The 26,723-nt window shown below is 30.5% G+C and overlaps 2 protein-coding genes and 1 long non-coding RNA gene across 3 annotated transcripts in view; 1 reads left to right on the forward strand and 2 right to left on the reverse strand.

Moving 5' to 3' along the window:
* Positions 1–26,723, reverse strand: part of LOC136969851 (uncharacterized) — a 119,133-nt gene that overhangs the window by 84,909 nt on the left and 7,501 nt on the right. The window lies entirely within an intron of this gene.
* Positions 1,251–6,263, forward strand: LOC136969840 (short transient receptor potential channel 4-like). Its single transcript, XM_067264117.1, has 12 exons — positions 1,251–1,438; positions 1,547–1,737; positions 1,804–1,958; positions 2,212–2,399; positions 2,465–2,635; positions 2,708–3,005; positions 3,095–3,200; positions 3,940–4,162; positions 5,036–5,202; positions 5,270–5,501; positions 5,924–6,130; positions 6,210–6,263. Exons 1-12 carry the CDS (start codon positions 1,298–1,300, stop codon positions 6,261–6,263), a joined length of 2,133 nt encoding a protein of 710 aa, XP_067120218.1. The 5' UTR covers positions 1,251–1,297.
* Positions 16,325–18,628, reverse strand: LOC136969885 (chymotrypsin-1-like). Its single transcript, XM_067264192.1, has 7 exons — positions 18,587–18,628; positions 18,195–18,216; positions 18,056–18,114; positions 17,834–17,922; positions 17,476–17,747; positions 17,252–17,400; positions 16,325–16,526 (listed from the first exon to the last, which is right to left on the reverse strand). The coding sequence occupies exons 1-7, from the start codon at positions 18,626–18,628 to the stop codon at positions 16,344–16,346; spliced, it is 816 nt and encodes a 271-aa protein (XP_067120293.1). The 3' UTR covers positions 16,325–16,343.

The following is a 26,723-nucleotide window of genomic DNA, read 5'->3' on the forward strand; positions in this document are numbered from 1 at the left end:
CCGCAAGATCTTTTACTTTGACTTAAAACGTCAAACGTGTACTTCTGCTTGCCGTACAAGTTTAACGTTTGTACTTGCGCCTGAACCTCTCTAATCTTAATCTTTGTTATTTTTACTTATTGCCCGAGTAACGTTGGACTCATCTGTTAGTTTATATATATATATATATATATATATTAACGACATGGAAACAGTGAAATGTTTTTATTTAAACAAAAAAGTTTAATGTTTTTATTTAAACAAAAAGTAGTTAGCGTCATTTATCTTTTAAAATTACAATTTCACAATTCTTTTAAATTTTAAAAGTACCATATTACAACTCTATGCTAGGTTGTTCGACAATTTGTTTTTAATCTATATTCTATTTACAAATTCTAAATACAATAGCCAATATTGATGTATTAATTTTTAATTATGTAATTATTAAAGTAAATCGAAAAAATCCCTAATTAGAAATTTCTAAGCAAGATAACTGAATGCTAAGATTAAAGGAAAACATCATTATAATAATTCAATTACAAAAATTAAACATTTATAAGAGATTACAAAGCAATGAGTTATAAAATCAATTAACGTTTGATTAAAAAATGTCCAAAAAAATTTTTAATAGGTAATAAAACTCATGTAATGTTCAATAAGCATCTAATTCGGTACTCATTGGTATTCATTACACATCACCAAAACGAATAACGAATATTAGCAACGAGTATCGAAATTTAAACGCTCCCCAAAGTAATAGTTTTGCACATCATGTTTTGTTTAATGGCAACAGTCAATTGTCATTGAGCTCTTTTTTCAACTCCTTCCTTCTTATAAACTTTTTTTTTTTTTTGTCGAGTCCATTTTGGATTCGGCCAACCCAACAATGGGGCGGCGGGTGGTGACGGACAGGACCCGACATATCCAGACTGACCGCTCCTCGAAAAATTTCTGGGGTTTTTGACTCTTTGGCATTCGATTCCGGTTCCTCAGAGCGGAAGGCTGCCACCTTAACTGCACGGCCATTTGGGCCTGCCTTTCAGCTGTAAGGATTCGGGTTCGAATCCGGATTCGCATAGACATTTTTATTAAGCTGTAAATAAAAATCCAAAAAAAATCAATTTCACAAAATTAAAAAATATATTAACTTTCCATACATGTAGGCTAATTTTTCAATTATTAAATATTTTTTGTATTTATTTTATAACAGTAAATAACTTATAATTGTTAACGTTGTAAATAAAAGTTACTTTACTATTGTCGAGAAATATTGTTTAATAATATTTCAGCGAGTCTTTCAAGAAGAATTCAATAAAAAATGAACTCACATTCGATAATTATAGATATTCCGGATGTTCCTCACGAAATAGTGTCCTTACCGGAATTGGATATGACAGAAAGAAAATTTTTTCACTTCGTCAAGAATGGAGACGTAAATGAATTAAGAAATTTCTTATCGGTAATAGCTCTTTGAATGAGAAGTCTTTTGCGTATCTTTTACAAATTTTATTTAAAACAAAATGAGATAAGATAGAACAACTAACTCATTAATTCATTCATATTTCAGAATAATGAACTCAATATAAATTGTGTTAATTATCAAGGTCTTTCTGCACTTCATATCGCAGTCGAAAATGAAAACGTCGAGATGATTCAGTTCTTACTCACCATTCCCGACATAGACATAAAAGATTGTGTTCTTCACGCCGTATGCACAGGAAATATAAAAATTATAGAGATGATATTGGATTCTCTTAAGTAAGTACAAAAGAATTAATGTGATGATTTTCAATTTCCTAAAGTTTTATTAATTTCTTGTTTCAGGGAGAGAAATTTGGAATTTCAGAGTTGTTATAAGAGCATAGAATTTGATTACGGCATGACACCTCTTATACTGGCTGCTCAAAGAGGTTCTGTCGAAATAATTCGGCTTCTGTTAAAAAGAAATCACCGTATACCCGAACCTCATTTGCCTACATGTAAGTATATTTATTGGGCTGCAATTTGAAAAAACTGTAGTCTTATAAATTCCCACTGTCATCCGTTTCTCTGTCTGTCTGTCTTTGCTTATTCTCGAGAACGGAGTTAAATATTGACGTTATAGCGATTGGATTAGTGTAAGTCAATATCTTACATTAATCCAATCCCTATTTACTCCATAAAAAATTAGTTGGCAAATTATTAGGGCACTTATAACTATAGAATTTAAGAATTAGCTTATTTTTTAAACAGGCAAATGCAAAGAATGCAGAAGAATTCTCAAGCATATGGGTGCAGATCCAACTTCACAACGATTAAATATATACAGAGCTATATGCAACCCATATTTTATGTGTTTGACATCGAGAGATCCTATCCTAACAGCTTTTACTCTGGATAAACAATTAAGAGAATGTGCCAGACTAGAAAAGGAATTTAAGGTTTGTTTCTAGAATTCAAATTTTATCTTTGATTGAAAATTTAATTAACTAATTAACAATTTCAGATGGAATATAATGCCTTGTCGGAATGCGTTCGAAATTTTTCAGACGATCTGTTATCGCAATGTCCAAATGCTAATGAAGTAGAACGGATTCTAAAAATTAAGAAAGGTTTCAGCGGTTTACATGTAAAATTACAAAGATTACAAACTGCGCTCGATTACTCCCAAGAGGAAGTAAGTCTTCTAGCTATTGAAATAAAATCTATCCTATAAATTTAGATTTTATGCAGTTTGAATTTCATTTAGTTTGTGGCTCATCCACACATTCAAAAAATAGTAAGTGCGGAATGGAATGGTCCTTGCATAACTTGGGTGAAATATTCATTATTTCGAAAAGCGGTTCATATGCTGCTTAGAATATTGATCCTTCCTATTGTTTGTATCATCATTATGATTGCACCAAATACTTATTGGGGTAAACGATGGCGCTGTCCCCTAAATAGATTTATGAATGAATTTGCAACGTATATAATATTCTTCGTTTTACTCTTTACCATGATCGGTATTGATACGAACACTTCTGAAAGAGGTCCTCCAAATACAGGTTATTTTCTATTTATTCTAAATTCTTTTCATTATGAATTTGAATTTTTAACAAAGGATTTAAATTTTTTTTATTTATTATTATTTCAGGACTAGAGATTCCAATCGTACTTTGGGTTGCCGGATTCGTTTGGGCTTCCATCAGGCGTCTCACGTTGCTTGGATTTAAACGATTCTTTCAGAATCCATGGAATTGGTATCGCCTCCTTATTCATTATAATTAATTTAAAATAATTATAGCTTAACTTCAACTTGATATAGGAGGATCGGAGGAAAAATCCGGAAAATTAGGACGAATCAAATCAGTCAATTTACTTAAAATTTTGAACTGTTGAATATTTCAATAATATCTTTTTGAAATTGTTTTCATATTCGAAACAATTCATATGAACTTTCTAAACTACATGTTCAACGTCAATTTCTCTCGTTGTGGGCGGAATTAATAAACAAATTTCATCCAAATAGGTTGAGATTAACCTTTATGGATGAGAAAGTTTTAAAATGCTCACGAAAGTGCGGATCGGATTCGGTGTTTTGAACTTTGAATGTTGTGAAATATTTAATTTCGAGTTCGTTTCTAGATTTTTTGAATAAATAATTAGATACAGTGTAATTAATATAGCATAATGAACGATTCTGTCCGTTTGAAATTATTGTTACATTCAACAAGAATCTCCCAGAAAATATCAAGCCATTTAATAATTTGATAGTCAGCACAAGTCTGCAAATTGATTAGTTACATTAATAGATAATCTCTTTTACTCAAATATTTAATGATAGAAAGTTTTTAGTAATCACAATTACTTATAGGCTATTGTTATTTCCGCAATAAAAATATAAATTCTCGAACTTTTTTCAATATCAGTTATTTTCTATTTTGAAATTGTATCATTAATTATTTGTAAATAAATGATAATTTATTTTAATTATTGTAGGTACAATATCGTTTTGGAATTGATGCTAACGACGACCTTCATATTTTGGTTTAAATCGTGGATTGATATACATCACATGGGAGCTAAAGATGTCCCTAGACAATTTTGGTCACCATATGACTCCACTCTCATACACGAAGCTTTACTAAGTTTTTCCGGAGTTCTAGCTATTGGAAAAATGCTATATTATTTTCAACAAAGTTTTCATTTGGGACCTATTCAGGTAATAATACGAAACGTATTAATTTCTAAGTACTGTCCAATCTCGATAATCCGACACATACGGTGCTGAATAAGGAGATTGCCGGATTATTGGAAGTAAGATGAATTCAAAAGCGCATAAATAAATTTGATAGCGTGGAATAAACTGTTAATTAATAATAGCAAAATACGATTTGAATTACTGATCAAAATATCCTGACTTTGCCCATAAATTGTTTTGCCAAGTTAGTCAATTTCCACTAAACCTAGTGGGAGTTTTTGGAAACCTGGAGGTGTTTTTGGAAGAAAATTTGAGGGATTGATTTTATATTTATATAGACCTTACTGTGTTATAAGATACTATACCTTTTTTAAACAGTTTAATAATTTTTAATATCGTGCCTAAGTTTGAGTGTTCGAGCTCAGGTTCAATATCATGTAACCTTTAGTAGGAAATGGAGTTGGAACGGTTGGAAAGATTAGCGAGGTTGAGGTCAAAGTTTTAAACGCAAAAACGTGTACGTCGGACGTTCAGCGCCGCTTTCCTGTAAGCATAGAAGTTTGACAATGGCGTTTGGAAAGTCAGTGGATTCGCTCGACATTCCAAACGCCATTGTCAAACTTCTATGCTTACAGGAAAGCGGCGCTGAACGTCCGACGTACACGTTTTCGCGTTTAAAACTTCGGTCTCAACCTCGTTAATGTCTACGACTTGGCAACAGCGCCAGCAATATCCCAGTCGACTAGCATTGAATATCTAGAAGTGTCGAGATTGTACTGTAATCGCTCAGTAAATAAACTTCGATCAGGAAAGATTATTTCTATGTGGAATGCGGAATTTCTATGTGGAATTAAATAATTAACGTAGATAAAAATATCAAAATTTTTTTCCTAGGTCTCTTTAACACGAATGCTAGTGAATATCGCATGGTTCTTGGCCGGAGTTTTCGTTCTGCTGAGCACCATAGCCATTTGCATGACAAGTTTATATTCACACTATAAAGGAATGGAACGAAAAGAAAACAGCGGGGAGATAATCCTTCAAGATGCTGCTTTCACTTCGTAAGTAAATTTACGCTATTAATTTGAATAAAATAACCAAGAATACTAATTTTTAAAAATTCTATAGTTTATCTTCTTCGATGAAGACTTTATTCTGGACTCTGTTTGGATTAATCGAACTCGATTCTGCAGATGTGATAGTTGGGATAGAAACTGAAACATCACCCGAAGGAATCGTTCACCACAGTTTTACCCAGGCTATCGGGACTTTATTAATTGGCAGTTATCATGTGCTAATGATTATAATTTTCATTAACATATTGATTGCTGTCCTAACAAATACTTTCCAAAAAGTCGTGGTAAGAACCTTCATCTTTCCTATTAAGGGTCTATTTGATTGGTTGGGATAGTGTACATTTCGACTTCAATTTGACGTCATTAATTTAGTTTTACAATGAATAATTCTAAAGAATGACGTCAAATTTATATAAAAATTTTCATTATCTCAACCAATCGAACAAACATTAAAGTACTATCAGATGGCCATTACCAGACCTTCATAATTTATCAAGTAGTCGGGACACCATCCATTGATTTCTGACTTACGCCAGTTGAACTCATTACGGAACGGATTTGTTCGTAATGAGCATAATCATGGTTGGCAATATACTCTTTGATGTGCTTGTGTTAATTCATACAAGCTGTATTTAATTTTATATAATTTATATAAGCTTTGTTTTTCGTGTCGGCATGATCCTAAACTATTATTTTAATGATTCAGGATAATGCCGATATGGAATGGAAATATATCAGAACCAGACAATGTGCTACATATTTTTATGTAGACGAAGCCGTACCCAGTCCTTTCAATTTAATGCTAAATTGGTATGAAATATGTTCTAAAGTAAATTCTGTAATAGAAGCAACAAAAGTCTGCGATATAACAAGACTATTTACACCACCCAAACGAGAATACTTCTCTTGGCTGGTATGTAAATTATTTTAGTCATTTAAATAATTGGATTATTAGGATTTTTGCAATAAAAATTACTCATAATGAATTTTAGAAATGTTGCTACAAGATAAAAGAAGCAGAGATTGATGACGAGAAAGCAAAGTGAGTTTTATTTGTAAATGCAGTATATATTTTAAAAGCTGAAATTTGATCATCGTAGTTAAATAATTTCTTTTTCTTCCCTTCGAAATAGGAACTGATGAGAAAAATTATGCAAAAATACCTACGAACAAAAGCCAATATTAATCACGATTTACACAATATTAACTCTAATAAAATGATATAATTTTTTTAATGTATTTTAATTTGAAAATAAAATTATCCTTTGATGAATCAATTTTAGTACAGTACAGTTTGTTTAGTATATGATGAGCTCATTTTGTCTTTTTACGAAGATTCACATTAAGGAACATTTCAAAATCAATAGCAAAAATTCAAGAACATGATAAAAAATGAAAAATCTTTTAATATAATTCTTCCAGAATTATATTAAAGGATTTTAAATATTAAAAGATGATAATATAATTACGAGTTAAGCCCGCAGTTCAAGCAACTTAGAAGCCTACGTATTCCTCAACTGCACCCTCCAAAACCAAGCCTAATTTAACGTGGTTAAACACTTTCCCCTTTTGTTTTCCTTGCACATACCGGCGTTGGTTGGTTGGTTGGTTGGTTGGCGTTTTTTGGCACGAGCCATACACCCTATGCTGCGCCATGACAAACGGTAAAATTACACAATATTATATATATACACATATACATACTATAAAATATAAATAACTAAAAAACAACATATAAAACAGTACAAATAAACAAAACAATGGGATATATAAAAGTAAAAGGTAAATAAAAAATCAAATCTGTCTATACATATTAGTGACTTTCAGAAAGTCCAGTAACTTGTCAAGATTTGGCCTCTGGCCCAAAACCTCTCTCAGACTTGCATTTCCAAAGTACTGTCTATGCCTCTTCTGGAAGGCAGAACAATCGCACAGCATGTTTTACACTTAGGGAGCAGATGCAATACTGGCATACTGGCTGGTCATCACCCTTCAAAAGGTATTGATGAGTACATTTTGTGCGTGTTCTTTTTCAATACTTTCCACAGACAGTATTGGAAAACAACACGCACAAAATGTACTACGACAGAGCCAAAAACAGATAATTTACCACAACAGACCAGACATCACACTTATTGGCAAACAATAAAATCACATACATTATAGACATATCTGTTCCAAATGTACAAAACATATGAACTAAAAAAATCAGCAAGTACACAGAACTCGCCCAGGAAATAAGGCATCTGTAGAGGATGGATAGGGTGCTTATTGTACCTGTCGTTTCTCCTCTACAGGTGTAATACCACACGCACTACACAAAAGCCTGGGAACATTACAATTAAAAAGAAAACATACATCACACTACAGAAGTCAAAAACAACAGCCGAAGGAAAAAGAAGTTAAAAGTTACTTTTCGGACATTTTGTTACATACATAAATACATACAGTATTTAAAAGCATACAAAATCACTTAGTTCACACATTTTAATTTACAAATAGGTCTTTACATATGTTCGCAATTTTCTGTTACATTAATATTTAAAATAAGAATATTGAACAACGGCCATTCCTGGATTGTTGGCCTCCCGGGTGCAAAAACAATATCAAAATACAGTACAATGAATGAAACATTTTCAATAACTCGTCGTAGACTGCATATCGTATTAAAACACTACACATATGCTATCTTATAAAGTGCAGCCGTGTTTATTCGGTACGAACGTTTTCGGTCGTGTTAAACGACCTTCTTCGGGAAAATATCCAAAAAAGAAAAAGAAAAAATCGAACACATCGAAAATTTGCAAAAGCGAACAAACTTTGAAACGTTTTTAAAAATATTCTAAAGCGAATTGCATGCGCCATCTCTACATCGATGCGTATTAAATAACACATTACATGAGAATAAGATAAAAATAAAAATAATGTGTTATTTAATACGCATCGATGTAGAGATGGCGCATGCAATTCGCTTTAGAATATTTTTAAAAACGTTTCAAAGTTTGTTCGCTTTTGCAAATTTTCGATGTGTTCGATTTTTTCTTTTTCTTTTTTGGATATTTTCCTGAAGAAGGTCGTTTAACACGACCGAAAACGTTCGTACCGAATAAACATGGCTGCACTTTATAAGGTAGCATATGTGTAGTGTTTTAATTTTCAATAACAAAATAAAATTTGATTCTTTACTCATTTTACATTCATATTATGACATAAAATTTAAATGTAATTAAACAAACAAAAATATTTAATATGAAACTGTGAGAAATAAGTTTGTCTCTATGGAGGGCTTATCACACACTATTGACACTATTGACAGTATCGGAGTAATCACACGGAAGTCGGTAGACACAGGTTTATCTTAGCGCTCATAGTTTCATATTCAGGCCCGCCGTAAGCGGGCATGCAAGGCGTGCACCGCACGCGGGCGGCACATTCAGGGGGCGGCAAATTAGTATTGCTGGCAAGGTCAGCGTAGGTAGTCGTAGTTAAACAGGGGCGGCATAATCGGTATCGCACACGGGCGCTCAAACAGCTAGCGACGCTGCTGTTCATATTGTAACATACGGACAAAAAGCAATTCACGAAAAATATTTAATATAAATTATCGAAATGTGTACATCCGGTGACAGGAAACAATAGTGAACCTGGCAGCAAATTATTATTATTTTTTACAACTCCATATACGATCTCTACGTTATCCGAAAAGGCGGAGTTTAGAACACGACGCGACAAGCAAGCGACAGAGCAGGTTTGTTTCGTTTGCAATTTGAATTAAGGCTCCAAAACAACAGCCGAAGGAAAAAGAAGTTAAAAGTTACTTTTCGGACATTTTGTTACATACACAAATATATACAGTATTTAAAATCTTACAAAATCACTTAGTTCACACATTTTAATTTACAAATAGGTCTTTACTTATGTTCGCAATTTTCTGTTACATTAATATTTAAAATAAGAATATTGAACAACGGCCATTCCTGGATTGTTGGCCTCCCGGGTGCAAAAACAATATCGCTGCCCTTGTTAATCTATATATATAAAAACGAATGTATGTCTGTCTGTGTGTGTGTGTGTGTTTGTCCTTCGTGCATTACCACACCATTTATCCGATTGCCATGAAACTTTGGGAAGTTGTTTAATACATTCCCGCGAAGGTTTGTGGCATATGTGAAGATCACCATTTCCCCCCTTTCAAAAATATATTTATATATGGATTAAGGCTTTTATGTCCAACAGATGGCGCTTACTTCCTACGACCTAAGTTTGCTTTTCTGTGAGGCATTATGCTTTTCTGTGAGAATGGACCTAAGCAGATCATTTTCTACCTATCTATATAAATAAAATACAACGTTTGTTTGTTCCTACCGATTCCTTTGAAATTTTGACACAACGTTGCATTCGAATGTGCACGTGTTTTTATATAATATACTGTACATGTCGAAATTCCCCCTACGGGGGGAAAAGGACAGGATTAAGGCTTACCGTGAAGAACTCGGCTTCTATTTATACTATTTTACATGCGGTTTTTTGCGTTTTTAATTGCGTTTTAATAGGTGACGTCAACAGAATATACACTAAAAAGGGATTTTTTGAAATTCCCCCCATGGGAAAAGTGTTACACGTTTATAATAGATACATTTTGAGCCACAACAACGCGTGGCCGGGTCAGCTAGTTTGCATATAAAATTTTTAAGGAACTGAAGATAATCTTCCATTTTTCTATATGGACATTATTTAAACACTCGGCTCTACCCAAATTTAGAGTAATGCAGAGTAGTCGAATGCTAACTCATCTGTAGAACGTGCGCCTAGAATTCTGGTATAAATTAGACACTACCACTACACAACTTAAGACAAAGATTTGAATACATGTAGTAACGAATAAGGGATATCAGTACCATCCGTCCGCACAAGTACAAGAGAATGAAATTTGCGCGCCACGAACTTGGGCAAGGATGCCAAAACTCAGTTCGGACAGTGTTGCCAATTGAACATCGGATCTCGGGCCGCTACAGTATCTTTTCCTACGCGAATTCTTCGGCAACAGAACTGATTGTATTCTGTCTTTATAACGTTAATAATAAATTTTCGGATTTTATATTCGTCTAATAAGTTTGGCTTCAGAAATCGAACATTTCTTCCAGAAATTAATGAAATATTTTCTGTTTTAAGTACAGCAAGACCCCGCTTAACGCGGGGGATACGTTCCTAGACGACAAAGAGCTGAACGAAACAGCGTTAATTACCTCTGTCGGGGTGGAATTGTGTAAACACGATTCCCGCCCTTCCCTTTTTGGATTGGTAATGATCATCGTTCCAAGAAGACGATGGAGGGAAGGACTGACGAAATGTGAACGGAAAAACACCGGGTGGTCATCCACACGTGGCCGACGTGTGTAGGGCAAAGGTCGAGGTGGGAAGAAGGGAGTGGACGCTCGGGTGTGGGAAAAAAGAGAGAGGGACGCAGGTGGTGAAGTGAGTTCGTCTCGTTACGTGATTCGGGGCAGTTCGTCTCGTTACGGGATTCGTGAAGTTCGCCCATGTTACGCCATCCGGACGGTTGGCGAGAGAAGTTTCGAAGATCGTTTGGACCCGAGCGGAGCCTTCAAGCAACGGAATATTCGCAAGGTGTCTTCCCGACGGACCTGCAACGGTGTTTCCCAACAGGACACACAGAACTTCATCGGATGTTATTGGCGCGCCGGGTCGGTCGCCAATAGTGAACACATCGGACGTTTTTGTGAACTTTACTACCTCCTTAATATCCTGCTCGTCTACATCTCCTATTATTGCTGTATCGATTAGGTTGACAATTTGGTCGACGATAGTCTCTTTTCGTTGAGAATTCTTGGATACCTCCAGCCACACTCCGTTCATGCATTTATCAGTTAATTCTTGCCAAGCGAAATCGATATTTCCTATGGCAGTCATGATGTTATATTGTTTCCAAAATTGACCAAACGAACATAGATTTAAGGAAAGTACAGCGCTACCACGAATTGCCACGTTTTGTTGATTGCTTCGTGTTCGGGAATAATTGTATTATATACGAATCAATGAAATGCCGCTATAATTTTAATCGTCGTAAATTTTGAGCCTTTTTTTTAGGCTTCGAGCAGACCGCGTTATATCGAATCATCGTTAATCGAGGCAGCGTTAAGCGGGGTCTTGCTGTATTGCTAAATGATATTAAAACTTGATATAATGAATAGAATTAATATTCTAGTGTAAAGAATAAAAAATATTTACATGTAATAATAAAAAGTTCAATGAACTAATCGAAAATTTAGTTAAGTGAAATATTTTATATTGATTAATGTTTTGATGTAATGCGTATCGTATTTGTCGAATGTTCGAAAGTAACAAATTGCTCGATTTTTTTCTATTGTCGGTCGCCATCTTTAAGCAGAAACTTTTCCTTTTTTGGAGATTTTCTGGAAGAATTATTATAACCTTAAACTTGAGTAATATAAGTAAATTATTATTTTTGATTTATAAAAAATTAGAATGGAATAACTCGCGATAGAATGGTAAATTGAAAAATTTTATATTTTCAGACTTAAAATTTCATTTAAAATGCGAGATTTTTTCAAAATTATTTATATTCTGATGAATTAATTTAATTACCAAATTTTACGCCTTAGGTCCTCTTTTGAGTGCATTGTAATCTCGCCCGACGGGCTGGCCACGTGGAGTTTACCGTGTTTTCTCCACGTTTGTAATGCCTGAATTACAAACCAGTTACCCTTAAAAGACCTCCTGGAAGGCATTATTCCTCGCATAACGACCATCACAAACATACCACCACTATTACATGACAATTACGTCACACTTTACCACGGGGCGATATAGCCTAGAAGCTCATGAGGGCCTATCTAGTGGAACGTTATCGTATGGGGAAAAAAAGGAAATTGCCTGGACCCCCACCAATAGGAAACCCCAAACGAATCTTTTATAACATCATTACTGTATCAGAAAGAACTCAGCAAAACGATAAACATATACAAAACACCTTTTAGTTACCGAGAGAAATATTTAATTCAAAACAAACGTTTTCAGCCTAATTTACAGGCCATCTTCAGGTAGAAAACGAGATCGGAACTAATACATTCCATAAATGGAATACAAAATTCAAATTTAAAATTTAAATAGCCAACGGAATACAAATCCGTATAAATAAAATAAAATACAAAAAATGAAATTAACATAAAACCACTAACAAAATTACTAATTATCACTGGTTACGATTCTTAGCAAATTTCTTAATCATGAATTTCCACGCCGAGGAGAGACTTTCGGCATCCCTAGCATTCAAACAGCCTTCTTCTAGCTTACTTTTATAAATTTGATTCTTCTCTGCGGTCATCACCAATGTTGGGGAAGACAAGGGTTTGATAACGGTTGCCCCGTTTCACTTCGCCCTGTGCCTGCGCCATTTGTGACAAAACCGTTGCATTAGACTCCTTTCTGATATTATACTTATGTTCCTTGAGCCTTAGCCCCAAGCTCCTGTGGTGACGCCGATATAATGTTTTTTAACATCAAGTTGCAAGTTCTCATAGGGAATACTACAGTATACACTCCTGCTTTCTCTTCTGCCTTTATGCTATCCTTATCGTTTCTCAGGATCTTGTATAAATTTTCAAAAATGGTTATAAAAAAGATCCCAAATTTATACAAGATCCTGAGAAACGATAAGGATAGCATAAAGGCAGAGGAGAAAGCATAAGCGTTTCAATAAACTCATTGTATTGTCTTTGTGCCAAAGCGATTAAATGTCGAAAAATGTCAATATTTACAAAGAAACGATTTTCTTTCTCTCTGAGACGAAACGATGGACCAAAAACTTCATTTTTCAGAGTGATAATCTACCCGTATATTCAACATATTCTGCAATAACTTGGCTTGTTGAAAATAATATTTCTGTTCTTTAATGGCCGGCTTATTGCCCTGACATAAACTTTATAGATTCTCTATGGAATGACTTAGTAAGGATGATACAGTATATGCTAACGGATAACAATACGATAACATTTCCAATTTGAAAACTGCAGTATTAAGAGTTTTGACGAATTGTCTGTATGTTTGACCAGGATCGTTCCTGGGTTGTTGGTCACCCAAATGCAGGAACAATATCGCCGTCCTAATTAATTTAATATCATTTAATTAAGAATTTCATTAATAATCATCAAAAAGTTTCGATTATTATTCTTATTAGACAAAATTCTACATAATTATAGTCTCAACGAGTTAGAATATTCCAGCTCATTGTCCTTACACAATAGATATACCACGCCCGTTGACTAAAAGAAAAATGGCAAACGTGTATTCAATTTTCTTCAAATATGACGTCGCTTCAACCATTCTATGTAGTATATTCTAGCTCGTTGTATAGACCTAATAAATGGTCTGCGATCGCTCTGGGTTTGGCTGCGAGGGGATGTAGTATGCTAAGTGAGAAGTTGTCGAACGACATTTGGTGACGTCATGGTCAACTGAACTCGCTGCCGTAAGTTCAAGTCGAACATCAACTGGTTCTCATGTCCGCTCGGGGACAGAAATAGTAACCACTTTAAATAGTTGTTGATTTCAGGCTAAACAACTTTCGCATTTATTTAACCAGTAGGAAAACACGATACAATTCAACACGTGCATGTGGAGCTGTTTAGTAACATGGCGGCAAAGCGAATAACGGTGACGAACTAACGATTAATTTTTTGAACGAACATAAAAATATGATTTGCATAACTAGATGTCTCATTTACAGTAAAAGATAAGCAAAAACTATGGAAGGGTTTCACTATTTTACTGAACGCCGATAATATGGTCCTTCTAAAACAGTAGATAAATGGAGAAAAGTAAAGATATATTTGTCTGTTTTAAATGACAACGAAACAATGTAATCAATAGTTTTAATAATGGATTGGTTTATTATAGGAAAATTAATATGATTTGTTATATTAGGCTTGTATTATATTTACAGTGCATACTTGTATGCGTATGTTGTAGGTCAGTAAAAATATAACTCATTGGAACATTATATTACTAGTTAAAATTAAACTAATGAGTTTATTTTTGCTCCAATGTTTGTATGTTAATGTTTCATCTCATTAGCCGGCACCCTATTTTTGACCTGGCCGAACCCGCAATATGCCTAGAAAAAGGGCCTCTTAAGGCCGGGTTGAACTTATGCTTTGAGAAAGGTAGGTAAAACGGTTAAAACTGTCCTGGATAAGCGCAGCAGAATATCCTTCTACCGATTTCCGTTGAAACGGTTTCGGTTTCAAAAAGTTTTCCCAGAAATCCATTAGTGCATCGTCATGATTGCCGAAAATGGGTTATAATATTCAGAAAGTACTTGCTGTTTATTACGTACGTTAACAGCGCATTAATTGAAATACGAAAATTATCAATCGAAAGCAATCTGATTGATTAAAACTCACTCGAGGATGTTTACGACGTCGGAAAAGTTGAGTTCATTATTTCTTTAGTCAGCTTAAAATGTATTATCTGAAAGTAAGCGGGGCTTTGTAATCTGCAATTGTAAAAGATATTGCATCGATTAAAGATGCATGTTCAAAAGTTATCAACTGTAATTCTAAGTGTCATTCTAACAGTCAAATACATCCCAGAGTCAACCTACCAGTGTTTGGTGTTTTATCTACTTAGCCATTGATGGTCTAGTACAGGAATTTATGCGTACCGAAGTTTTAGACTAAGAATAACGGTTTTCAAAGAAATAAAACGAATGTAATTTAAAAAATGATGATTGAAAAAGACAAGTAATAAATCGAAATCATGTGATATGTTACGTGCCAGATGATTTCTGCTGACATGCCATTTTAGGTACACGTGCCATAGGTGCGGCCCCTGATCTAGTACAAAAAAAGAATTCTTCTCGCGATAAACAATAAGCATATTTTAAATATCAGCTTGTTCATATTTGCAATCAGATTGAGATAAAAGATCAGCAGGACCATTTGGCGGGACTTTGAGATGAAGGCGTCAAAATTTAGTCTTTAATTTATCATTTTCATATCGTTTTACTAAATTTCTTTTGGCATAAAATTTAAAATATATGATGTGTGAAAAATCTATTTTTTAGTTTTTGGAAATAATGGTTTTCCACATTTATAAGTGGCCTCCTTCCTTGCCGCGGCCACTTATAATTGAGTTCAGTTATGAGTACAAATAAGAGGTTTTATTCATTGGGCACCAGTGGCCGAATGAATAAAACCTCTGATGGTCGTGGTTCATGCTTGGCCATCGGGCTAGCCAAATGAAGTTTTCCGGGTTTTCTTCACGTTAATAACACCTAAATAGGGATAAACGTCCTCCCAGAAGGCATCCTTTTCGGCAAATAGCCATGTGTTGCTTTGCACTAACCAAGATTGTCCTTTATGTACGAGTTAGAATATACTACATAGACTGGCTGTGACCATGGTTACAGCACTCTTGGTGGCAACGACAGGCACTATCAACGAGTTAGAATATTCCAGCTCGTTGTCTTTACACAACACAAATGCCACGTTTCTTGACTAAAAGGAAGTGGCGGACGTGTATTCAATTTTTCTCAAACGTGGCGTCGCTTCAGCCACTCTATGTAGTATATTCTAGCTCGTTGTTTATGTACTCCATATAAATACGCGTATTTAAATTATAAAATTAATATTCTGTAGAAGAATATTTTTATAATTTGGTTTTTCTTATTTCATAATTTTCTTCTCATTATCATTCATACAACGTTTTTCGTAGAAAATAGCGACAGAAAAGAGAACAGAAACATTCGTTTCTCTTTTTATTCTCACGAAGTATGAATCAGTCTCTAGCGGCGTCTAGCCTATTGTCATGAGAGATCCAGTTTCGAATCTCATCTAAAATACTATAATTTATAATAGAGACTAGGAATTAAGATGTCGTTCCGTTACTTTTCCACTCATATCGACAGACCCCATTCAGGGTCGGCCTTTCTGTAATGTGAAATGACAATATAGTCTTAATTTGATAATTCTTTAAGTAAACAATGAAAATACCCAATACTTAAATCGTGTTTATTTTTTATAAATATAATTTTACATTATCAATTTCGCTGAAAAACTGTCAAATTTTGTAAGGAAAATCTTATTCTAAACAACGCACATAGTTGCGTTTTCAGCGTTTTTCATTATCCAATCGTAATAATGTGTCACCCTTGTATAAACCGCTGGCACAAATGGAAAAGCACATCCTAAAAAAGAACCGAATGATGTCACGCCTATGGTGACGAATTTATCCCCGATTTTTGTGATTAATGGACCACCGGAATCACCCTAAAACAAATAATGGCTTTATTAGTAAAGACTGAATAAGTGTGAAAATAAAGGCTTTTTTAATCATATTCATCAAGGGTTTGTTCATGCTCAAAATAAGAGCAACCGGATGATGAGGGGAGGAGCACCCCACAAACCACCTCTTTAAAAATTATTGGAGTTTCTTTTTCCCTTTTTCCTCCTGTGGGCACTAAGAGGACCTTTTTGCATACCAATCGTAAGTTCGACAAGAGGAACGACCGGGTAATGAGAGACGAAACCAGTCTATCTGGAAAAATGTCCATGAAAATCTCATGAAGTTTTTTCGACCAACCAGATTCGATCCCGGGCCATTCAGTGGATTGACGCATTAACCCCCTTTGTCTGCTTAAAAATTTTAATGATTTCATAAATATAAATTCTGTTTGAATTTGCAACACACTGGCAAGGCCTAAGAGAGAGCAAGACAGAGGCCTAAGGCAGAGGTCAAGAGAGGTCTAAGCCACTTATTATTTTTAAATGCCAACATCTTTTATATCTTTAAATAATAAAATTTTATAGTATTTTTCCTTTATAAATAAGAAATTTAATGAAATGAAAAATTGTAACAAATGTTTTTTGAGGCCCGAACCAAAAGGGCTTCATCTTCTAGGGACTGCGTACTTGATTAACTAGCTTATAAACTCACACCAAATTTTTTAATACACACTAAAAATATTGTAAAAGTGTTCCTTGAAGATACTTACATTGCAAACGCCTCTCATTCTCGATCCAGAACATATTTGCTTATCAGAAATCCCAAGTCTTCCCCCAGATAAGAGAGAATAAACAAAAGAACAATAACCCTTGCTACACACATCCACTTCCACCTTTTTTAAAACTTCGGGAATGTTTCCTAAAGGGCATTAAAATTAATTATTATAATAAATAAAATGCATTTTCTAACATAAATAATAGAAATTTTGCTTACCATTTTCATCTCTACCCCAACCGACAGCCATAGCTTTTTGCCCTTCAAACTTTCTATCTTTCGAAGGTATACAGATGGGTTTTATATAATCAGTACTAAAATCTACAGGCTTAGAAAATTTCATGAGAGCAATGTCATTTGCTATTGTTCCATCATCGTACTTTTCATGAGAAATTACTTTAGAAACTGTATGGACATGAGCATTGGAAGAGCGGCTCACGTTACCTAAAACGACTTTAAAGTTGGAAGCGGGAGCTGGAACACCACCTGAACTAAAATATAATTATTAAAAATGTGTTATTTGTTTATTAAATTAAAATATAATAATTTAACTTTTAATTTATTAAAAATTATTTACCCAACGACACAATGTGCAGCTGTAAGGTAGAAATACTTATCTATGACACATCCAGTGCATATGAATCGATTACTATAGAGAAGAGCACCCTTAAAACATGAAAATAAAGTTATACATTTATTTTTATTAATATAACGTTGTAAATAAATCTAAAATTATAAGAATATTTTAAAAGAAAATTAAAATATAATTGTTTTTTTATCATAAGATGGCAGCACTTACAGCACATGGATACTCTTTGTCCTTGCAATCCGTACCTCTTACAATGAACGGTTTCTTATCTAAAAACCGTAAAAATTACAAATTTAGAAAGTAAACAAATAAAAGTTAATATAAAAACAAGTAAAATAAGGTAACTTACTATCAATTCCACTAGCAAGATGCTGAAAAAAAACCCATAAATACGTTTAATTAAACCGCACAAAAACATAGTTTTTAGCATTACAAAAGCATATTAAAGGTTAACTTAAACACGCTGCGAAGGTATTTTTTTGTTTACTTTATATTTTGTATCCCGCATACCGAATAAAGATTTAGTAAATGGCAAATTCGAGTTCACTATAGCGAGTGACATGTCCGAAGTTGTTTTCAATAAAACAGCAGGTATCAACCTATCAGTCTTTACTGGTAAAGATGTGGCATCCTACCTCGTAAATGGCAAGTAGGAGTTACCAACCAGGAACAAAACATTGTGAAGAATTACTTCGAGGACCTTCGATAAGTTCTACTAAAGAAAATAAAATATAAATTTACCTGAGAAATAAGCACTATGAGATATATTCCTAAAGCCTTCATGTTTTTTGTATAATTATATATTAATTCTCTATCATCTCTCTTATATATATATATATATATATATATATTGTATGCATTTTAAATTTATATAATAATTAATTTCCGGGTTCATATACGACTGATTGACCTAAAATGCATGATTTGTTTAGTTTTTAATTATTATCCTTAACATCTGTGATATATTATGAGATCCTCTTTATATATTTATATTATTTATTTATTTATAGTTACATGAACACCTGTAGAAATTATGGAAATTTCCGGGTGTTCCAATTTAATTAATTTTTTTAAAAAAATCATAAATTCTTAAAAAATATTTTAATAGTTTTAACTTTTTATATAATTTTATAGCATTCAATGCTGGAACATCATGAAGGTAAGCTTGCATGTTTACGTTATAAGTCTCTATATCCTTAATAATAATAATAATAATAATAAGCCTTTTAAATACAAGGTTTATTGTTATTATTAAGGATATTGAGCCTATTCAAGGGTCAATATCCTTATCCCCAAACCTGTTAGATTATCGACCCCACTTCTTTGTTTTTGCTAATACAGTTAATGATAATATAATAATAGATAAATCTGGTGTATTAGTATTAATCCATACCCTGTTTTCACAGAAAAGATCTACTTACAGTGTACAAATTTACATTCTGATTCGTCATGCACTGTACTGTACTGTACTGTACGTGATTCGTTGGACTACAGTAGTAATTTTAATAGACTCCCAGTTTATTTTCGACCCCCCAAAATGCCCTATCGAACCCTGGAGGTCGATATCCTATAATTTTATAAATAAAATAAATGAATGTTTTTGTTTTACATCAATATTCCTGTGATAAATTAATAGGGATTAATTACATTTTAAGTTTATTTATGTAAATAATAAAATTGTTAATTATTTTTATAATTAGAATTTATAGAATTTTGCATTTTAAAATATTTTTATTATAACAAGTATATGATGTAAAATATAAAATTCATAATAAGCAAACTGATATTCTAATTATACTAAATTTAACTTTTACATTTTTATAAATATTGTTTTATAATTAATTTTATAAATTTTATGATAGGCTAATTATTGAATATATTTATACGCTCTTTTTTTATAAATAATATTTATTCTATAAAATCCTCTATATTATTTCTTTAGCTTTTTTGGAGTCTTAAACTAACATCTGCTTCCTTTCTTATATCAGAGTTTTAAACATTTTAATATATTTCATTTAAATTATTTCCATTTCTATCAGTTAAAATATATAATTTCTTATATATTTTCTACATGTTTCTTATTTAAATATTCAAAAAAATACACCAATTTCTCTAATTGTTTAAATAACACTCATCTCTCTCTTATCAAGTTTAATTTCCCAATTATTATTTCCTTAACTGAATTAATTCTGAACTATAAATTATATATATATTTTTTTAAAAAGAAACTTGAAAATAAACGTTTAATTTTTAAAAATAAAACTTTATTTACGTATATTTCATTATTTTTTCTAAAATCCTATGACTTGTTTACTAGTTACGAGTTAATTGAATTACGTGAAGTGAAGGATGTTATCAGATTAGATTTTTTTCTTTATTTTTTGTTATACTGAATTGAAAAACAATTATTTAACCAAACACTTCTATGGAATTTTAACTATTTTACAGATTTAAAATTTAAAATATACATACATTATTAAAATTATATAATTTTTAATGTAAATTTAACGCATTTAGAATCAAGATTTATGATACACGTTTCGAGTTTCTCCTCTTTGTTTACTTCTAAAAATCTTTTATAAGTAGATGCGATTTATATAAGAGTTCATATATATATTTTATAAAATTCAATTTTTAAACATGTATATATATTTTTATCTTAAAAGTATGTAATATTGCAATTTTCGTCCCATTTTCTTAAGTACATTTCCCTACTTCCTTCTATTTTCTTTGTTTACAATATTACTATCTTTCTACTATAAGAATAAAGTTCTTCTAGTATATAAAATGCCTTCTTTTTTATTGTTATTGTTTGCCTAAATTCAACTTCAACAAAAATATAAACATCTTTTAGCAAAACACTAATGTTTCATATCATGATAAGAAGGTATACATAGATCATATACAGAATTATATATATATATATCTAAAAATGTCATTGGAATAAATGTAAAATGAAAAAATTCCATTCAGTACTTACTTTTTTATGTCCACTCTTCATTATTTTATGTCATTTCTCACTGTCTAGTATCTAAAATATAAAAAAAAACATGTACAGTACATACTTATTTTTATAGATCAAAAGATCATACAGTCCAAACCTCTGAACAACGGCCACTGACAGGAACATAAAAAATTGCCGTTGTTTGCAGGTGGCACTTATAGCAGGTTTTATGTTTACTTTAAAATAATAACATGTAAATTTATAACATATATACATTATATTATCATCATCATCGTCATTATCTATGTCTTTTATGCAACCGATGCTGGATGAAATCCTTCGTAAGTTTACTCTATCTTTTGTATTTTTATTTAATTTTAAATATATACTTTTCCATGTTAAAAGTTGTAAGATATTTTTTAAATAACAATTCTTTAACGAAATTAAACTGTGCGAACTATCAAAATATAATTTTAAAAATTACAAAAAAATTATTTATTTTTACTTATTTAAAGTAGGATAAAGATGATGATAGATAGAAGAAGAAGATAGAAGAAGATAGAAGAAGAGCATACAAGAATATGGAAGAAAAAGAAGTAGATAGAAGATAATGGAAAAATGCAAAAGAAAAGGAATAAGGTAGAAAATAGAAGCTAGAAGATAGAAGAAGATGGAAAATGAGAAAGGAAATTTTCATAAATCTTTAATTTCTTTTCTACTTTTGTTACTATTTTTATCTTGTATTCGATAGTTTAAATAAGAAAGAGAATGAGAGCAGCCATCTGCAAATTAATTATTCGATTAATAAATATATGTTACATGTTAAAATTATTTCATTTTATATATATTATTTTTATACATTTTTAAAATATTTTTAATATCAAATAACTTCGATCATATATTAGAAAATAATTTATTTAAAAAAATTTGTCAAGATCTTCGTGTCAAAAACAGAAAGAAATGAAGAACAAAAATTAATGTCAGGTAGAAAATTTTTGTACTGGATGACAATCAATATTAATTAAAGATTCGAAGAAATATACCAATTCCGATTCTCTTTAAGATTTAATTTCTTCATCCAATATTTATTTCCTTTTCTTCTTCTTCATCTTCTTTTTTTGACATTTCTCCACTTCTTAAATTTATCAACTTCCCTTCTCTTTCAAATATTTAGAGCATTTTTTTAATTAAATTGGTGGGTTAATAATAATAATAATAATAATAATAATAATATTTAATATGATGGTCTCAAATATATATTTAATATAAGAAATAATAAATTTGAAAACGTTTATAAACTTTTTCCTGGTGATTTAAAACTTGTGTTAATTTATTATTTTTAATTTTCTTTCTATGGTAAGTGGGAAAAGTTGAGAAGGTTTTTGACCTTTGATTTAATAAATTGGGATTCTTCTCGTGGTTTTTGATGGTTCGAATAATATTTTCATTTATTTGAAGAATTTTCGAAATTTTTTATATTGTTTTAATGTTTATTTTTAATGATAAACGTTGAAAAATTGATATAATTCCTCTTTGAAATTGTGTAATTTTTCTTATGTTGGAATAGGTTCTGTGATTTTTGAAATATTATTACGTTTTTATTTATTATTATTTTTTTTAAATTATTAAAATATTTTTCTTTAAATTCATAATTTTTAAGTATTTATTTGAAATTTTGATCTTGCTAAATATTTCTTTTAAGGAAAATCTGAAGAAGAATCGTTATAACTTGAAGAATTGATGATCCTTGGATTCACAAAGAATTTAAGCAATTGTTTCTGATATTTGACTCCAAAAATTGGATTTACTAATCTGTTACTCGATGAATCTTGAAGTATAAAAAACTTGGAACATTTTTTTCGTGTTTCCTCCTCTTTTTATATTAAAAATTGAATTGGGATTGCCGAAATAAGGCAATGAAACACGAGGGTAATCTGCCAGGAAGGGAAAAGCTTCCTATAGAAAACTGGCAGCTATGTATGTGTTAGACACGTGAAGAAAACCCTCAAAACTCCACGAGCGAGGTGCGAACCCGCGACTACTGTTTAGTGGTTTTTATCCTATGGCCATGGCACTTGAAGAATCGTATACTTAGGTATGTGGCAAAAACGTGATAAAATTTCAAAATATTTTTTTCTTTTAAAGAAAAAATAAATAAAAAGAATGAGGTTTGTGCTATTGGAGAATTGAAGTAAAATTTCGAATTTGTTTTCAAACTTTGAAATAAAATCTTCAAGAAAATTTACTTGAAAAGTTGGAATGGGCATCTCAATGCTTTACTTGAAAAATTAGATCAAACGTTTAGATACTTGGCTTGAAAAGTTAGAATAAACTCTTCTATTACTTGAAAAGTTGAAGTAAACATTTCAATTCTCAATATCAGAAAGACAATAACCTACTCAAATGTCCAGGTTAAAAGGGAAGGGAAGAGAAGAGATGAGAGCAAGAGGGAAGCACCAGGATAACTAGAAATATTTTTTATTATTAAAAATTATTTTCTATACTTGACCTAAAAATCCTTTAATGGATTTTATATATATTAATCTAAAAACTGAATTATTTATTACATTAACAAATTCAGTTTTAATATATTTTAAAAGCTAAACTACAGTATAAAGTTTTATGCTTAATATTTCTTTAATTTTAAAAATATAAGTAATTACATATATTTTATCAAAGAATTTTGGTATAAATTTTATCATTCAATCGATTTTTTTTTTGTGTAAACTAATTTTTAAAAGTTTGTAGATTAAACATTAAAGTAAATAAATTTTAAATTTATAAAGCTCAAAAATATGGGCTAAATTGTTTGAAGTTTTAACTTAAGAAGGTTCAATTGTTTAGTTTAAGACACTAAAGTTTATAATATTTAAAAAATTAATAAATTTGGTGAGATACATTAAACGGTATAGAAACCATTAACTAACATACATACATATATATCGATTATACACAATTTAAGTCTAGATATACCGTAAATTGTCAAAGTTAATTAAATTAGGCAAGACGAATTTAAATTACGATTTAAAATTTAATAAATTTAAATGTAAATATTTTAAATACATTTATTTATTTATTTTTTTAAATTTAAATAAAATTAGATAAAGGGAGACGAATCAGTAGACCCATTTACAAGAGGGAGTAATTGTTATTATCTATAATATAAAAACTTAGATTTTTTAAAAGCATTAAAGTGAATTTTATTGATTTTTTCCCACCTTCTTTTAGCTTTACTTAAACATAGATTTTTAGGGGGAGGGAAAAGAAAAATTGCCTAAAACGTGATTGATTTTTATTAAATTTTCACAATGTTTACTTAGAAGAGAAAGTGGGTAAATCAATACTTTATTAAGTCAAAAGAAAAAGTTGTAATTTCTATATTTTACTATCGATTTGTATAGAAAAAAATAAATAAAATTACATCTTAAAAGTCTATTTTTTTATATTTCTTATGCTAAATTTATCCATTAAAAACGTTAACAAGTGATGAATCATTCTAAAAGATTCGCTTGCTCTGAAGGGTAAATACACCATTCATCGACTCACTATTAGTCAGTAAATGAGTAATAGTAATTCAATCAATCATACGAGAACTCAAAGGATTCTTTCTCTTTCTTCTGCGGCTCGTAGGCGACTCATTAGTATATTTTCTGCTAAGATAAAACGACAGTTTTCTATTAAAAGATACGTTCATTAATGTTAAAAATGCGATTTAGCGCGCCTTAAACTTATCCAATTTAATTAATTGCTAGATAATAAAATAATTCATTTAAAATATTTGATATTTTCAACGGTTTATAATGTAAAAGATAAATAAACAATAATTAAATCCGTTCTTTTTTTTATATTATTAAACATGTAAATGATGATGATTCTAATGTACTCTCATTAACTTTATTGATGTTGAAACGTGTGATTAGAACAATTCTATCTCGACTTACTCGGATATATTGCATTTTAATTCCAATTTTAAAGCATTAATCAATGTGTTTTCTAGTAAATTTACAGATTAAACTGTAAAAAAATCGAAAAAATAGCGAGAGAAGAAGAGATTCTCGAGTCTCTCTAATAATTATTTTATTAAGTAAAGAATTCGTTGTTCGAGTACTTAAATTAGTTTATACAATGTACTAGATGTAGAATTATTTATAAGAGGGCTGACTTGTTCTAGATATAATCAGATTTTTATTCTTTATTTTTAATTATTTTATGTCAACACTTGTACGTCGAGAGAATAAACATTTTCAACGTTTATTATAAAATAGTATAGGCACGAATGACATAATAATGTTAAATAATTTTTTTACAGTAACAATACGCGACAGAATTTTAAAATAAAGTCAATTTACCAGTAAAAAACATATATATATATATATATATATAATTATATAATTCCAAAACATATATATATATATATATATATATAATTTCTTGGAATTATTTTTATCAGTTCCAAGTAGGGGACTTATAAATGAGAATTTTGTGGAAATTTGTCTATAAATACATACTTTTTTTCAAGCGAATTTATGTATATTTTTGAATTTTATTATTTATAAATGTCTTATAAAGTCTCCAAATATGTTTTTACATCAAAAATTATAAGTTTTTAGTGTAAAAATCTTAAATATCAAGTAAAAAATGAGGTAGTTTTCTACGAAGTTATGAAATTGTAATTTAGGTTTTACTGTAAAAAGAATATTTAAAAATTAATATAAAAATTTTATATCGTTAAATATACTCACAAATAATATAAAAAAGACTTTTTTCTATTATAAAATAAATAAAAAATTTATTAATTCAGATACTTAATTAATAATATATATTTACAAAAAATATATGAAACTTAATATTAAAAATCTTTAAAAAAAGTTGATAAAATATATTTAAACGATTTAATTTATTATCAAACCTATTAATTACTCTATAAAATTAAAATATTGATAAATATATATAAAAAAAATTTTTATAAAATTCTATGAATCCAGCAGTTATATTCTATGAATTACATATAAAATTTATTATTATAATTTTTAATTTCAAACATTTATAAATATTTAAAAGCGAATAAAGGTGAAAATAAGAGGAAAAAAATGAAAACACGCAATAAAAGCTATAAAGAAAAATAAAGCAAAATATTTGTTAAACGATAATAAATAATGTATATAATAATATTAAATAAATTATGCACGAATCTATACTTATTTTATAATAAAATAATTTAAAAAATTAAATTTATACCCATTAAAACTTAAGTTATAATGTACTGTACAGTATAACAAATTATTTCACTTATATCTAGTACAGCCAATAAGATGTATAGGTTCTATATATAAACCTATATATTTTTCCACTCTAATTATATAACTATATATAAACCTATATATTTTTCCACTCTAATTATATAACTATATATAAGAATATTTTATTTTGCTGTATATTTACTCGTATATACTATATATATATATAGCTTATAAATGTTTTAATTTTAGTTTCTAGAAGAGTATTTTTTATAGAAGAGTGTTATATAACTAACGATTATGTTTCTTATCACAGTTAATGATATAAAACGTAGCAGTTTAAATAATTTATGGCAGCAATAATATAAAATTTTAATTAATATTTTACTTAATTTAATCATAAATCTTAATTTTTATAATTATATAAAACGATTCTTTTAAGCAACAAGGGAAAGGGGGGAATAAGAAAGTAAAAGAATCGATTGGTTTGTGACAATAAATAACAGAATAAAAATAGATTAAAACGTCTTATTTACGTGTTTGATCTAAATATTGACAGTCCAATATTTGATGATAAATGTCTAGAAATAAACTAGAGAAAAATCGTCACAACATATATTAAACAAATCTCATCACGTGTACTTCTAAGCATATTCATAGTTGTGCATCTTTCTCTCATTTATTTTCTCTTTTAAAT

This window comes from Centruroides vittatus, unplaced genomic scaffold, assembly GCF_030686945.1.
Source record: "Centruroides vittatus isolate TY-2023 unplaced genomic scaffold, ASM3068694v2 contig_1824, whole genome shotgun sequence".
Classification (NCBI taxonomy): Eukaryota; Metazoa; Arthropoda; class Arachnida; order Scorpiones; family Buthidae; genus Centruroides; species Centruroides vittatus.

Coding starts and splice junctions, on each gene's coding strand:
- LOC136969840 (XM_067264117.1), top strand. CDS start 1,298: ATGAACTCACATTCGATAATTATAGATATTCCGGATGTTCCTCACGAA. Junction 5,502..5,923: donor ATACTTTCCAAAAAGTCGTG/GTAAGAACCTTC, acceptor TTAATGATTCAG/GATAATGCCGATATGGAATG. Junction 6,131..6,209: donor GAGAATACTTCTCTTGGCTG/GTATGTAAATTA, acceptor AATGAATTTTAG/AAATGTTGCTACAAGATAAA.
- LOC136969885 (XM_067264192.1), bottom strand. CDS start 18,628: ATGAAGGCTTTAGGAATATATCTCATAGTGCTTATTTCTCAG. Junction 18,217..18,586: donor TCATAGTGCTTATTTCTCAG/GTAAATTTATAT, acceptor GTTTTTTTTCAG/CATCTTGCTAGTGGAATTGA. Junction 17,401..17,475: donor TTGGGGTAGAGATGAAAATG/GTAAGCAAAATT, acceptor AATGCCCTTTAG/GAAACATTCCCGAAGTTTTA.